Source organism: Bombus impatiens, unplaced genomic scaffold (assembly GCF_000188095.3).
Source record: "Bombus impatiens unplaced genomic scaffold, BIMP_2.2 scf_0377, whole genome shotgun sequence".
Lineage (NCBI taxonomy): Eukaryota > Metazoa > Arthropoda > Insecta > Hymenoptera > Apidae > Bombus > Bombus impatiens.
The window spans coordinates 192625-205742 of record NT_176796.1 but is presented as its reverse complement, the minus strand read 5'-3'; the positions used below and the strand labels follow the sequence as shown (position 1 = coordinate 205742).

Genomic DNA, 13118 nt, shown 5'->3' with positions numbered 1-13118 from the left:
TTAGTGTCGTTTAGAATATTAGAGGCCATTGAGTTTTTATTTAAGTCGAAGGTTTATCGTAGATCGGGTTAGTTAAGGAGAGAACGTAACAGGCTTAAAAGGCTAGACTCGGGGCAAACTAATCGATTAAATTAATATTCTGTTTCGTGCATTATTCGTCGCGTGTTAAACAGATTTTCTAGATTTCTCGTTAACTGGTACTCGACCGGTACCGGTGATTTTATACTTTACGCGATACGCGCCACTGACAGCGTATCGTATTACGTGTAAAATATAAAATATACGTTAAAACGAAGCGCTCTAAAATTAAATAATTTAATGAAAATTATGGCGGACCGGTTGCGACACGCGAAGCCGCCGATCGTTTAAACCACGTTTCGTGCTATTTTTATTCGCGGATTCGGAAATTCGCAATCATCAACGTCTTGAAATACGATTTGGCCATTCGAAAATGACCCCATTTGACTGGCCATCCACGTTTACCAAACAGCTGAACAAATTTTCCAAGTGCCAACTGAAATGAAAAAACAGATCTCCGCTGGGTCAATGGTCCACGATAGGACTGCGAAAAAGCCTGGGGCCGAGATACCATTCGATCGGCAATGCGCGAACGCGATGAACGTTTATATACACACCGTCGAACAAGAGAAAAAGCAACGCGACGAAAGATTTTTCAAATCTAACCTCCTACCAAACCTTCGAAACGATCGCTCAAAAGAAGAACGTACAACGAAACAAATCTTTGCAGAAATCGCTGACGAATCGAAATCCCTTCGTCGACGGAGCAACTCAACGTGATTTAAGAAGTCGCCAGAACGATCGTCAAACTTAAATCCCATACGAGATATGGCTTTTCGAAGGAATCGCGAGAGCGTGATCTCGTTAGATTCTTCTTCCTCCTCTTAATTCTCTTTCGTTTCATTTTCCCCGATTCCTCCAACTCCGTTTCCCTTCTATCTATCAAACGGCGGATTATTTTCATTGACCTCGAACGTTCCGGCTTAAAGTTCCTTAATGGTTTTCCAAGTTACCGCGATGGAATGTGATTGCAGCCGATAACGAGGTTTCCGCGAGTCGCGGATGTTGTAGCCGTCGTTGGAAAATAAGGAAAGTTATGGGGGGTAGGAGATGAAAAATACGGAAACCGTCGATTTCTGTCGGGATGCTGTTCATCGTGCCATCGAACTCGCTAAGAAAATTGCTCCTCCGGGATAGCTAATAATCCTTCTCTTCGTTATTTCGCTATCTCCTGGCGTGGATATAATTTAAATTTTACTTCTGTAATTTTAATATTTACGATTCGATATCTTTTACCCTGATATCGATAACACGACGCGCGACGCTCGTCGCTGATCGGTGCGACCGCGTCTACTCGAACGGGCATAAGAGAGCCGAAGAACAAACGATAGGCGGCTGTTACTCTTGAACGATACATCGACGCTTGAAACGACGCATCCAGGAACTCCGCGTACAGTCTTTTATATTTATTAGACGACAGTCGCTTAAATTCTCTCTCTCTCTCTCTCTCTCTCCCCCTCTGACTCTCGCTCGTATATTCGTTCCAGCATATCACAGAGCAAAGATACCGATTATAGCGGTAACAAGATTTAGTCGCACTCTGTTTCGCTATTTTTCTTGATTTCTTACGAAACAACGATTCGCTGTTTTGCACTCGAGAGTTATTGTTATTTTCAAAGCTGCGCTCATTATATATATATATATATATATATATATATATATATATATATATATATATATATATATATATATATATATATATATATATATATATATATATATATATATATATATATATATATATTTCTTTTTCTTTTACAACGTAAATCGTTAATTTGTATTAATCGTTATTTCTGCGTCTCACCGAATCGCTAAAATCGTTTACAGATTTAAATTTAATCGTTGCTTGATTTATTTCTCGATCAACAGTCCATAATCACTGCATCGAGGTACTTATTCGATCTGCGTTATTGGTTTCCCTTCAGGGCATTCCAACTTTGATCATCGCTGTGTCTGGAATCGATGACGCAGCATCAGTGGCGATCCACGGGATAATAAAGAGCATCATGTTCTCCCACGATGCGCTCTGGTATCAGATCCTCCAGGGTCCTATTGCCATTCTCGGAGGTCTTGGATTTGGAGTCCTATGGGGTTGGCTGGCTAAATATGTTCCGGAAAAGGGAGATGTAAGTACGCTAAATTTTACTCGCTTTCGTTACGTCGATCGTAATACTACTCGGTCGATGATCAGTCGGATCGTCTTTAAAGTTTACCGTATCTTTCAGATCGCTATTCGCGCTGTATATCGACTCTTTTCTAAATATACGTTCGCGACAAATATACCGTAACTTCGACGCAGGTACTGGTACATTGCCGGTTTTATACGACACGTACAACGTATGCATAAAAGTTTGATGATTGCGCGTAAGAGGGGCTCCGCGCCTTCGATTTTCATGAAATTTAAACACGTCGTAAACCCATCGTTCCGAAACATTTCTTTTTCTACTCGTACAACCGCCGCACGTTCGGCCACACTCTAGTTTTCTAGAGTTTCGCAGGAAATTCGAGCACGACAGCGCGCGACCGCTTGTCTCTGCCGTATCTGCAAACGTATCACGGTGAACGATCTGTTATAACGGGTAATACACGAATCGAAACAAACAAACGCGACACAGCCAGACACGGGTAAATTAAAAGGATCGGCACACAAGGCCATGGTACCGAAGGCCTGACAAACAGACATCGTCCTCGCTGTATACGCAGACGATATATAGACGATATATCGAACGAAAGATCTGATCGTACGGTCCCGATACCGACACTGGCCCCTATCGAAACGCCCGGTTTCGATTTCGCTGGATCGCTAGATCGCGACGCAGACTGTACAACGATTTCGTTAGACACGGATTCTATAGAGGCGCTGTAAATTATCCAAGAGCCTTCGCCGCGCGTCCCCGCATCGCTTTTCCATTCGTTCGACAAATTCTACGAATCGTGGATTATTCGCGTGGATGATTCACGATGCCGTAACGCTTGACCCGATCCCCGTGCAATAAAAGACGATGCTTTGGCACGCGACCCTCGATTCCGCTGTTTAACGGCGACACCGTGCTCGAAACGAACCTCGCGAACCATCTCGATAGGATACGGCTGGCGATAGACCGTTGCGAACTGGTTGCACGGGAACGGGATCAACGAGCCGAGCCCCGCTTTTCTCTCCAAACGAAAGCCGGTCTAGAGACACGGCCGGCTCGAGGAAAATTCGGCCGATTCTTTATTTCCCGACTCTTTGATCTCGCGTGGTTTTCACAGTACCGAAAGCGGACGACGATGCGACGAATCTATACGAAGCTTACTCGTAACACGTACCATCTGTCCATCTTTTAGATTAGAAACTTATCGATGGCTGAGATCATCGCGTAACGACAGTTTTGGCTGTGCCGTTAACGCGTTAAGGTTGAAAAACGATATTCCTACATCGGCGTGATATTTTGCGCCACGTCGTCTTTCCAATATCATCGTTTCGCGATAATAATTGCTCTCTTTTTTATTCTTCTTTTCTTCTCTACTCTTCAAATTCTTTTTTACTTACCGTCGGAATATCTTCGATATACGCGATTAATACCCTTTTAACAGGGGGAAAAATCCGCTGTAACGATCTTGGAAAGGAACGAGCAATATCGTGGTAGGCGAAATATTAACGGTCGATGATCGACATTTTAAGAAACGATAACTTTTATTTCGAGCAAGTATCTTTAAGCCAACTTGCTCGCCGTATACGCTTTATTTTTCACGATGTTGGCAAAAGTAGAAACACTTTGTAAGACTATCTATCTCCACCCCAAAGTTCTTTGATTTAACAGCTAGTCCAGAGCGTTAGAAATATTAAAGTTGGCTCAAAATTTTCGACAGACGCGTGAATTTCTTTCCAACTTTAATTCCACGTAAGCGAACGTCAGCCCGAGCGCGACTATCGCGCAGTAATTTCTCAAGCCCGTTTCATTTCACTAACGATAAGCTACGAAAGATACAATTTTCATTCGTATTCTTCGATATCGAAAACAATGATTTATCGGCAAAAATAAAATCGCCTCTCTCTTCTACGCCTTCTCTCTTCTAATAATAATTTAATAATAATTTATTGTTTATTCTACGGTTCGATTTAGACGAGCGTACGAAACGACGTTACGACAAAGCAAACTGTGAAACGTCGATTGCTTCTACTCGCGATCGAGCGATTCTTAAGCGTTCGACGATTCAAACGATTCGAACGATTCCGGCTGGCCGACGATGGAAGAAACGATAGGACCGATCGGTACGAAGACGACTCGCGCAACTCGACGTGCTTGTTCGACGATTCCAAGGATTCTTCGGGCCTCGCTACGTTCGACCGAGTTTCGACGCTTAAAGCGTGGCTGTTGGTGCGAAGAATATGCGCGTGCCGATCGATTTCCACCGAACGCAACGACGTTCGATCGGCACGCTCGTTAGGTGCGCTATCGCATCGTCGATTCGATGCGACGATTCGCGTGAAATTCTCGTTCGCGCGGTACGACATCGGAAGATCGTCGACCTTGCCACGAAGCATTCTCGCGTTTACGCTCGTTAATGCCAGTTCTGGCTCGGTGGTGCCGTTTTTCATCGGATACGTGGCACGTTCGCGGTTGTTGACGATTCCCTGCAGACCAGCCGCGCTTATATCGCTTATATCGCGAGATACCGGGCTGAGCCAGCGAGAAGGAGCCGACAGAATTTATTATTCGCCTCGCGTTCCGACGTAATATACGCTGGTTGTTCGCGCGGACGCACGATCCGACGCGATGCGCACGTTATCCGTCTTGGCCCGCCACGGCGCGGCTAAATTATCAATTCCGTGGCGGAAGTAGGCACCGTGCGCTTATTACCTTTCCCCTACCGATAATTATTACCGTTTGCCGTTTGGCTAGTAATATCTTCCGCTCTGTTGGTCGTTGCTGTTCAGCGAGATTGTTAGGTCTTTGAGGTGAAAGATCGAAGCAGATCATTCGGAAATAACGGGTATCGTCTACGAGCCTGAGATATCAGCCATGTAATTTTGAGGAATTTCATTTAACTTTGATTCCGAAACCTAGACGATTCTGTGCCGTTTCTTCCACTGATTTCGACCGCTTTAGTCGTTCGTTCCATCGTTTTCTATCATAAACATGCCTTTGATGATCTTTTATTTGCTCGCGAAGCGAATCTTTAGCTTGGATCAGTTTAACCCTCTCAGTAAACAGCCAACAACCGAAAATCGGCTGCGCGATTTTCATCGCGTATAAATGTCACGAAACGTGATGCGGTATCGCTGCTGCGTCTACCAACAGCGATATCGCGTACAAGGTATTCGAAAATTATCGAACCAAGCGACCCGTTTCTCCTAAGAGTTGAACAAACGGAAACGGTAACAAACTTTTCCGCAGCCACAAGCCAAAACGAGAAAGAAGGGAAAGAACGAACCGGTGGAAAGAGAAGTAGACAAGGAACAGATCGATTTCCTACGAGTCGTTGAAATTTGCTTCCGGCTTCGGCAAAGTGGCTCGTTCGCCGCGAATTTCAGAGAACCGAGGTGGAGATGATTTAAAAACGCGAGAGGAGAAACGTAAAAGCGGGCCGTTGGGTCGATCGACGAACAGGCGGCGTTTCACCGATGTTGCCCGTTCTTGCCCCTTCTTGCCCCTTCTTCTTGCCCCTTCTTTTGCCCCTTCTTCTTGCCCCTTTCGCAACCTTGGCAACGTTTCGCCAAGAAATACTCGTCCCGCGCCATCTCTATACGGCAAAAGAAGCAAAAGATGCTGCGGAAAGATTTTTCTCCTTTCTTCTTCCTATTTCCAACTTTCGCCAATAAGAACCGAGTCCTTTCGACGTATGATAACCGGAGAGCCGAATCGTCTCGAGAGCTTGATTCGTATTGAAGTTTTTGAGCGGATGGGAGGCTCGTTAACGGTGGAAAGAGCGCGGTTCTCAGGCTCTTTTTTATTACGTTTGGATACTTTGTCGAAGGAGGTGGACAGAGCTGGATTCTCGACCAGTTGCTTCCGACTTACGACTCGGTTTCTCGCCAACAACGCTGTCGTTTTCGATCGTACGACGTAGAAATTTGGTCAAATTTGACGATACCGAGAACGACTTAGCCTCGTGAACGCGGCTGGCTTTGGAATTCAGGATGTTTCGCTTGGAAATTCGCCTACTACGTTCGAATTATCATAGTATTGGATCTCGATTGAGTTTCAGTATCTTTACCAAAGGAAGGAAGAAGGAACAATTTCACGGAATCTTCCATCTTCTTTTCGTCGCTTCTGTATTTGAGAAACGTAACGCTGTTTGTCCTGTGTTCGCAAATAAAACAAATAAAATTTACACATATAGATACAGGTATAAGTAGAGAGCCGAGAGCTATAAGACGAGATATTTTCGATAGTATTTCGGTGCTTAGGTGGAAGAATGTTTCGAGTAAAGGTTGAAGGAGAACAAGAAGAATTCGTAACGGTGTAAAAGGATGTTTGACACAACATTGAGTTAAAAGAATCGCGCGTACCTAACCTAAATTCTTAAATATTCTTTCGTCGTCGTTCGTAACGAAAAAGAAGAAAGAACGTTGAATAAAAATTGGAGCGGAAAATCTACTCGATCGCACAAACCAATTCGAATATTAACGTTTAAAAAGAAATTAGTTTTAATGTACTAAAACGGAAAGGTAAAGGTTAATTCTTTAAAGTAATCAAGGTAAAGCAACGAATGGCCAAAAGGTGCCCAGTAACTCGCTCCGAGAACCCTTACCTTAGCCAAATAGCAGCGAATGGCAATTAACGTATCGTAAAGCCAAGTGGATACGAGACACGGACAAGCGTACTCGAAGATTTATAGGTCAGTTTCTCAGGATTAGGAACCTGTGTAACCTCCTGTACCATCCTCCGTATAACCTACCTGGCATACCACGTACAACCATTTTGCGATCGTACATCAAATCTGCTTATTCGTCTCAGCCTCCGCGAGACCATACGGCTTAAATCTGAAAAATCGGCTTATCGCTTTATCTCTTACGTATTTAGTTTCATAATTAAGTCTATAATTAAACTATCAAGTACGCAAGACCGAGTAATTTGTCACTCGGATCGTCTTTATCCAAGGACCGCTAATTTTCTTACGTATCGTTTCGTTTCTGTCAGCTAACACGGCTAACGGATCACGTTTTGTTCTTCTCTTGCCTCTGCAACGGTACGAGTTCGCAGACTATAATTCGGAGCATTATTAAGCAGGAGCAGGTTAAAATTCACAGACTGCTGGATCCTTTGAAACGGATAACGGATAATAATTGGGTGATAATTGCTTGTTTCTATTTTTACAAGTCGAAACAATTTCGCATATTTGTACTTGTGATAACGTTTTAAACGCATATTCGCGCTCTGCTCCGTTTATTTTATCGACTAGAGACAAAGATAGAGAAACATCTTCCTTTCGGCTATTAGAGAAAGAAACGGCATACAGCGTAAACGCAATGACAGAAAGAAACGTCTTACAGTATCCGGAAATTATACAATTTTTACAACTACGCATGACTATTTTATAATTACAGTAGCGATTCGTAGCGAACGAATTTGTCGATAATAATTAATTACGCTCGTTAATCGCGAATAGACACGCTTTAATTCGAGACTGCTGTCAGACATATTTGAAATTGCCACTAATTAAACACTGCCAATTACTATGTGGTAAATTCGTGACATTTGACTTGGTGACGTTGTTGGAAACAGCTGACAGAGTCAGCTTGAAAATAATTAGAGCCCGTTGTAACGAAAATTCACGACGAACGTTCGATGAACGTCGATACTCTACGATATTTAATCCAATCAAACGGAAAGAAAAAGCGTTTCGATAAATAATCGTTCAGACGCGACGCTAACCACCAAGTTGCTGGAAACGATGAAATGAAAAAAGCGGTTAACGTATACGTACGTACGTGGAGAAAAGTTGATGGGAATGACCGCCTTGACAACGTATTTCAAGGCCATCGAGGAGATAGTCGAACGTTAGACATATTAGAAATTACAAATAAATCGACTTTCTCTGCAACTACTTGGTATTCCAAATTACGATCAAACAATTCGTTGGACGGTGATGTTGAAAAATAGGAAACTGCCGATCCCCTTGTCCGGTAGGATAAAAGTTCCGTAGCAAAAACCGTTTTAACGAAATCAAAGTGCAACGAGATAAAATTGGCTCGATCGTACAGAACGTAAATTTATAATGACAAAATAGTGGACGCGTGTATCGTAATTCTCACGAGGGTCGAAGCACGCGATACGAGAATTCGCGACAAACGATAAATAGAGACGAAGATTCGAATAGATCGAGTGCTGCTATAAATTTCATCTCGGCAAGGCAGGGCAAATAGTCCGGTAAGAAATGCGATTTCCAACGGTGTTTTGAGGCAAAGCCAAGAGAAAGCAGTGGAAAATGCGAGAAACGGACCAATAGGTCGATCGGCAGAATCGCACACGATCGTCTCTGGTGTCTCTGTTCGAGTACGTTTCTGCACAGGGAATAGTGGACATCGTTATCGTTATCGACATCGATAGAATCGCCTATGGACACGATTCGAGCTACCGATATATCAGATACGAGTGCGGTACTCGTACAGACTTCCCCTTCCAGCCATTTAGCTTAAATTAACAAATACAAATTTTCTTCTAACGTCATAATTTTATAAGATACATGTCAAACAGCTACACTTCCAAGAACAAACAGCTACTGCATAAAATTCACTAAAATTAAATCCTAGAATAGCGTACGAATGCATTCGCCATAAAATTACGACAAACTGAAACTCTTTTAATCCCGCAAATCCGAACAATCGTAAGAAAACTCTAGTCGACTGGGTATGCTCGTTGCAGCGTGAAATGGATCGTACCTCCAAGGGGTTGGAAAAGGACGAGCTCGCCGTCTCGCCGCGTGGCAAGAATCTCAAGCGACGAGTGTACATCTTTCGGTGGCGCGTACGAAGGTGTCGAGGGGCAGGATCTCGCGAAAACGACATTGACGCGGATCGCCGGTCTATCGCGCAATAGCGGAACAGCGCAACAGTGGACAAGTACGGGGAAACGTTGCACGATCTTGAAGGAATCGAACGCGCGACGCTCGTAAGAACTCGAGCAACAATTCTCCGAGCATACAATTCTCCGATACTCGAAAACGACTCTGTTTGCTACCGCGTTGAATTTTATTCATCGTCGTAGCGGTAAATAACGATTCGATAGGTTGTTTACAGGTTTGGCTTTCGTCTATATACATGCGCGTGTACAGATAATACGTATGTAGCGCAGATAGAAAGAAGAAAGGAAGGAAAGAAAGAAAGAAAGAAAGAAAGCGTGCCTGGATCCGATAAAGACGTAAGTTAAAAAGCGAAAGGTGTATTAGCGGGATCAGTGATTTCTCCGACAACAAGTCGACGGTATAGTCGTTTCGTTTAATCTAGTCCCGATGAACAATGGCTCGATGTTTCGTTGGCAATGCGTTGATTTGCGTAACGGTAGCGCGTCAACTTTCGCGTCGTTGGATATCGTTGGATATCGTTGGATATCGTTGGATATCGTTGGATATCGGGTTAGGTTGGGGCTGATTTTGTTGCTCTTGTAATCGAAACTTCTCCGACGACGAAGGCTAGAACTGCTTATATAACTTCCGGTTTCAGGGGTTAGACGTAGCTGACGTTTATCGATAGCGGGGAAATAACGAATCGGTACTTTGGCCTGCCATCTCCTACACGTATGTAGGAAAAAGTTGTCGAGATTGCTAATTTCTGCGGCGTACTTAGACATCGTCGAAATCGGGAACGCGTCAAGATCGAAGGAAGCAAGCGAAAGGCGCGTCGCTTAAGGTGGTTGCCCGACGAGAAACGCGTAGCTTTAACGAAAATCGACACGGTGACGAGGATATTTATCAGGCAAAATATCGTGACTGTATTTTAAAGTAACATCCGCCGTTGAATTTGGCGTCGATAACGCGATTGGTGTCAAAGTTTATGAAAACCCGCGTCACCGCCATCTGTCACCGACGAGATTTGATACGAGGCTACGGGATTGGAATCTGTCGTAGCGAATTCCAGCTCCGACGACACCTTGAGAAGAAATTAAAAGACCGATACGACGGCGAGACGAATGAAATTATTTCGATTAACCCTCGCGGATAGAAACTGGTTGTTCGTTGCTTTCAGCGGGCAAGTAGGGCAAATTTTTTCGTTTGACAAATTCAAAATTCATTATCCATCTCTATTTATCGAATATGTCGAATAGATGAATTATACGCGTCTTGTCAACTTGAAAATTTTAAGTAGGGAATTATATTACGACTTTGAAATATGTTTTTTCCCATACACGTAACCGCCCCGTTCGGCCTTCGTTTCCGAGATATTCGCAAAAGCTCCAATTAAATTTATGTTACGGCTACACTTGGTTCTGGCATATAGACGACCGCATTTTTATATAGTCCACTTATACTTATATATAGTCCAAACTTATACCGATACCGATCGTCTTTCATATATAAATGAAAAATAGATAAATCAACGGATCGTAGGTTGGTTGGGTTAGACGTTGGATCGATATCCGGCCGCCTCACGGATGTTATACGGCTATTATTAACGCACCACTTAAAGAGCTGCCGTTTATTGCTATTGTTACCAACTAACGTTAATTGCCAAGCACCGATGTACCAATGTATCGACATGATCGATACGATCGATATATGATCGAATAAAAACAGAAATTGTTCGTCGAAACGTTGCTCATGGAAATTTCAGTTCCCTTGGCAAAAGATCGTGCCTCGCGAGGACACCGATCGATCGCTTGCTCTTCGCGAAGAAAACAATGTTTCCACAATGTCCGATTCGCGATGCTCTCGCTTAGCTTTCATCCGGCCTTAACCACGAACGAAGCTGAATCCGCTCGTAGAAAGCACGTAGAAAAGTACGTGGAAAACAAGCTCGTAGAAAAAGCACGCTGTTTCTGGCTATTTCTTTCGTGATCGTATCGCGCAATCATGTCGATCGTATCTCGTGTTTGCACGTGAGTCACGTTGCTTTACGTCTATTTAACCGGCTGGATCCCTCTTCCAACAGGACCGATTGTCTCCAGCAGGCTGAACGAACGCGTCCCAACTACCGTTAGACCCCGACCGGCTTTCTCCCCTATCTTCGCAGATTTCTCGCACACTTTTTTCCTTCTTAGAACACGACTCGTTCAACGACGGGAAAAACGAATGCGAATATCACTGTTCGCAGACCTACCAGTCCAACTCTCTCTATCGAGCATAAAATAATACAAAATAGCTCCTATTATCCGCAAATACCTATTTTCCAACTGTTTTTATCATTATATAATAATCGGGGAACCGAGTTACGTTTGATCGCATGTTCGAAGAAACTTTGTCAGTCGCACGAACTGATCGAAAAATTTGCCACGAGTTTAAGAAGATATCTATCCTCTGGAACTTTTAATCGCCATCCCAACTAAAATTACGAACCGACTAAAAGTAAACGATCGAAGACCCAATTTTAAGTAGGACTTGGCAAAAGTTCGTTTCTCGATGTTGACGAAGGATCCGCTAGCTGTCGCTAGACAAAGGTGGCTGGATAAATCCTTTCTTTTGCTCGAATAATTGGAAAACAGGTTCGTTTATCTATGTTTCGTTCTCTTCTCTTCTCTTCTCTTCTCTTCTCTTCTCTTCTCTTCTCTTCTCTTCTCTTCTCTTCTCTTCTCTGTTCCTTCCATTGATTTTCATTGTATAAGGTTCTTACAATCGTGAGATAGTTTTAATTTCTTTCCTTGCCATATCTTTATAATAGACAAGCTAACTTATATATTTTCCAAGGTTTACAATTATCCTTTCCTATCGACGTAACAACCATTTTAAATAGTGTGTAGCGTTGCAATGATATAAATATATATATATATCTACGATAAGGTAACGATACGATTAACAAAAATGGAAAGAAGAAAAGCAATAATTAAGAAAAATATCGTACGTCTTCTTGTTGTGTCGATCGAAAACTGCTCACACATATACACGTGACACGGCGAGTTCTCGTATTACACGATCGATTTTTACGAACAGTCGTCCTTCGAATATTAAACATCACTTCGTTAAGGATGCGTACCACCGTTACGTACGATATAATTAATCGTTCCAGATTTACGTGTTCCTGTCCTGCTAGCTAGACGAATCAATCTGTTTGTACGACGAGGACAACTTACCTATCCTACAGTTGCGCACATATTATGCCATCTGGAATGTCCATGAACGCACAGTTTCGCCATTAGAGCGGAAGCAATTTCTGCTCCATTTTTCAAATCTCAATTTGAATCGCATCGTTGCTACTCGCAAGAATGGGATGCGGTTTACGTAGGCGGACAGTTACGCGATTCATACTTAATACGCGCGCAGAATATAGTTTAGATCCCTAAGAGGCTACTCGCCGCAAAGTCCTCGGTCGCGCCTAAACCTAAGCAAACTTTGATACTTGATTGAATTTGTACGTATTCCGCGGTCGAACGACTCCGAGCTTTGACCAAACGTTCACCGGGATAAGTAATTATATTTGCCCCTGCAACCAATGCGCCGTAATTTACGTTTCAGTGGTGAATAAAACGTTTCCCCTTTTCGTTTATTATCCAACTAACGAAACAATTTTATCGTCTGCTCGTATCCAACGTTTATTTCTACTTCTGGTCATTTTCAGATTATACCAGTTAACGGCTAATTACGAATAGTAACTAATCGGCTAGAGATAGAGAAGAGCGTTGGTTTAGTGGGTACTAAGTTTAGTGGGTTCTAAAGTTCACGAGACAATTACATCCTACATTCCACGAATTAGGATCCATCGGCAAAATTAATCGCTGCTACGTCCAAATTTGACGTGCCGTTTAGCCTTAAATATCTATTTGATCTAAATATCGAATCTCAATTGTTTTCTAGGACTCTGTGTGCCCCAAGTAGCATTTCATATCGAAACGCGCCAAGCCGGCGCAAAAATCTTCGAACACCGACTTGGAGAATATCTCGTTAATGTTCCAGAGGAGATACTG

At 43.0% G+C, this 13118-nt stretch overlaps 1 protein-coding gene across 2 annotated transcripts in view; it reads left to right on the top strand.

The window, feature by feature from the left end:
* Nucleotides 1-13118, top strand: part of LOC100746500 (sodium/hydrogen exchanger 9B2) — a 92848-nt gene that overhangs the window by 61548 nt on the left and 18182 nt on the right. For both annotated transcript variants that reach the window (XM_024367967.2, XM_003489822.4), the window contains exon 4: nt 2004-2204. In XM_024367967.2, coding sequence (XP_024223735.1) covers nt 2004-2204 — 201 coding nt within the window. The remainder of the gene's footprint in view (nt 1-2003; nt 2205-13118) is intronic.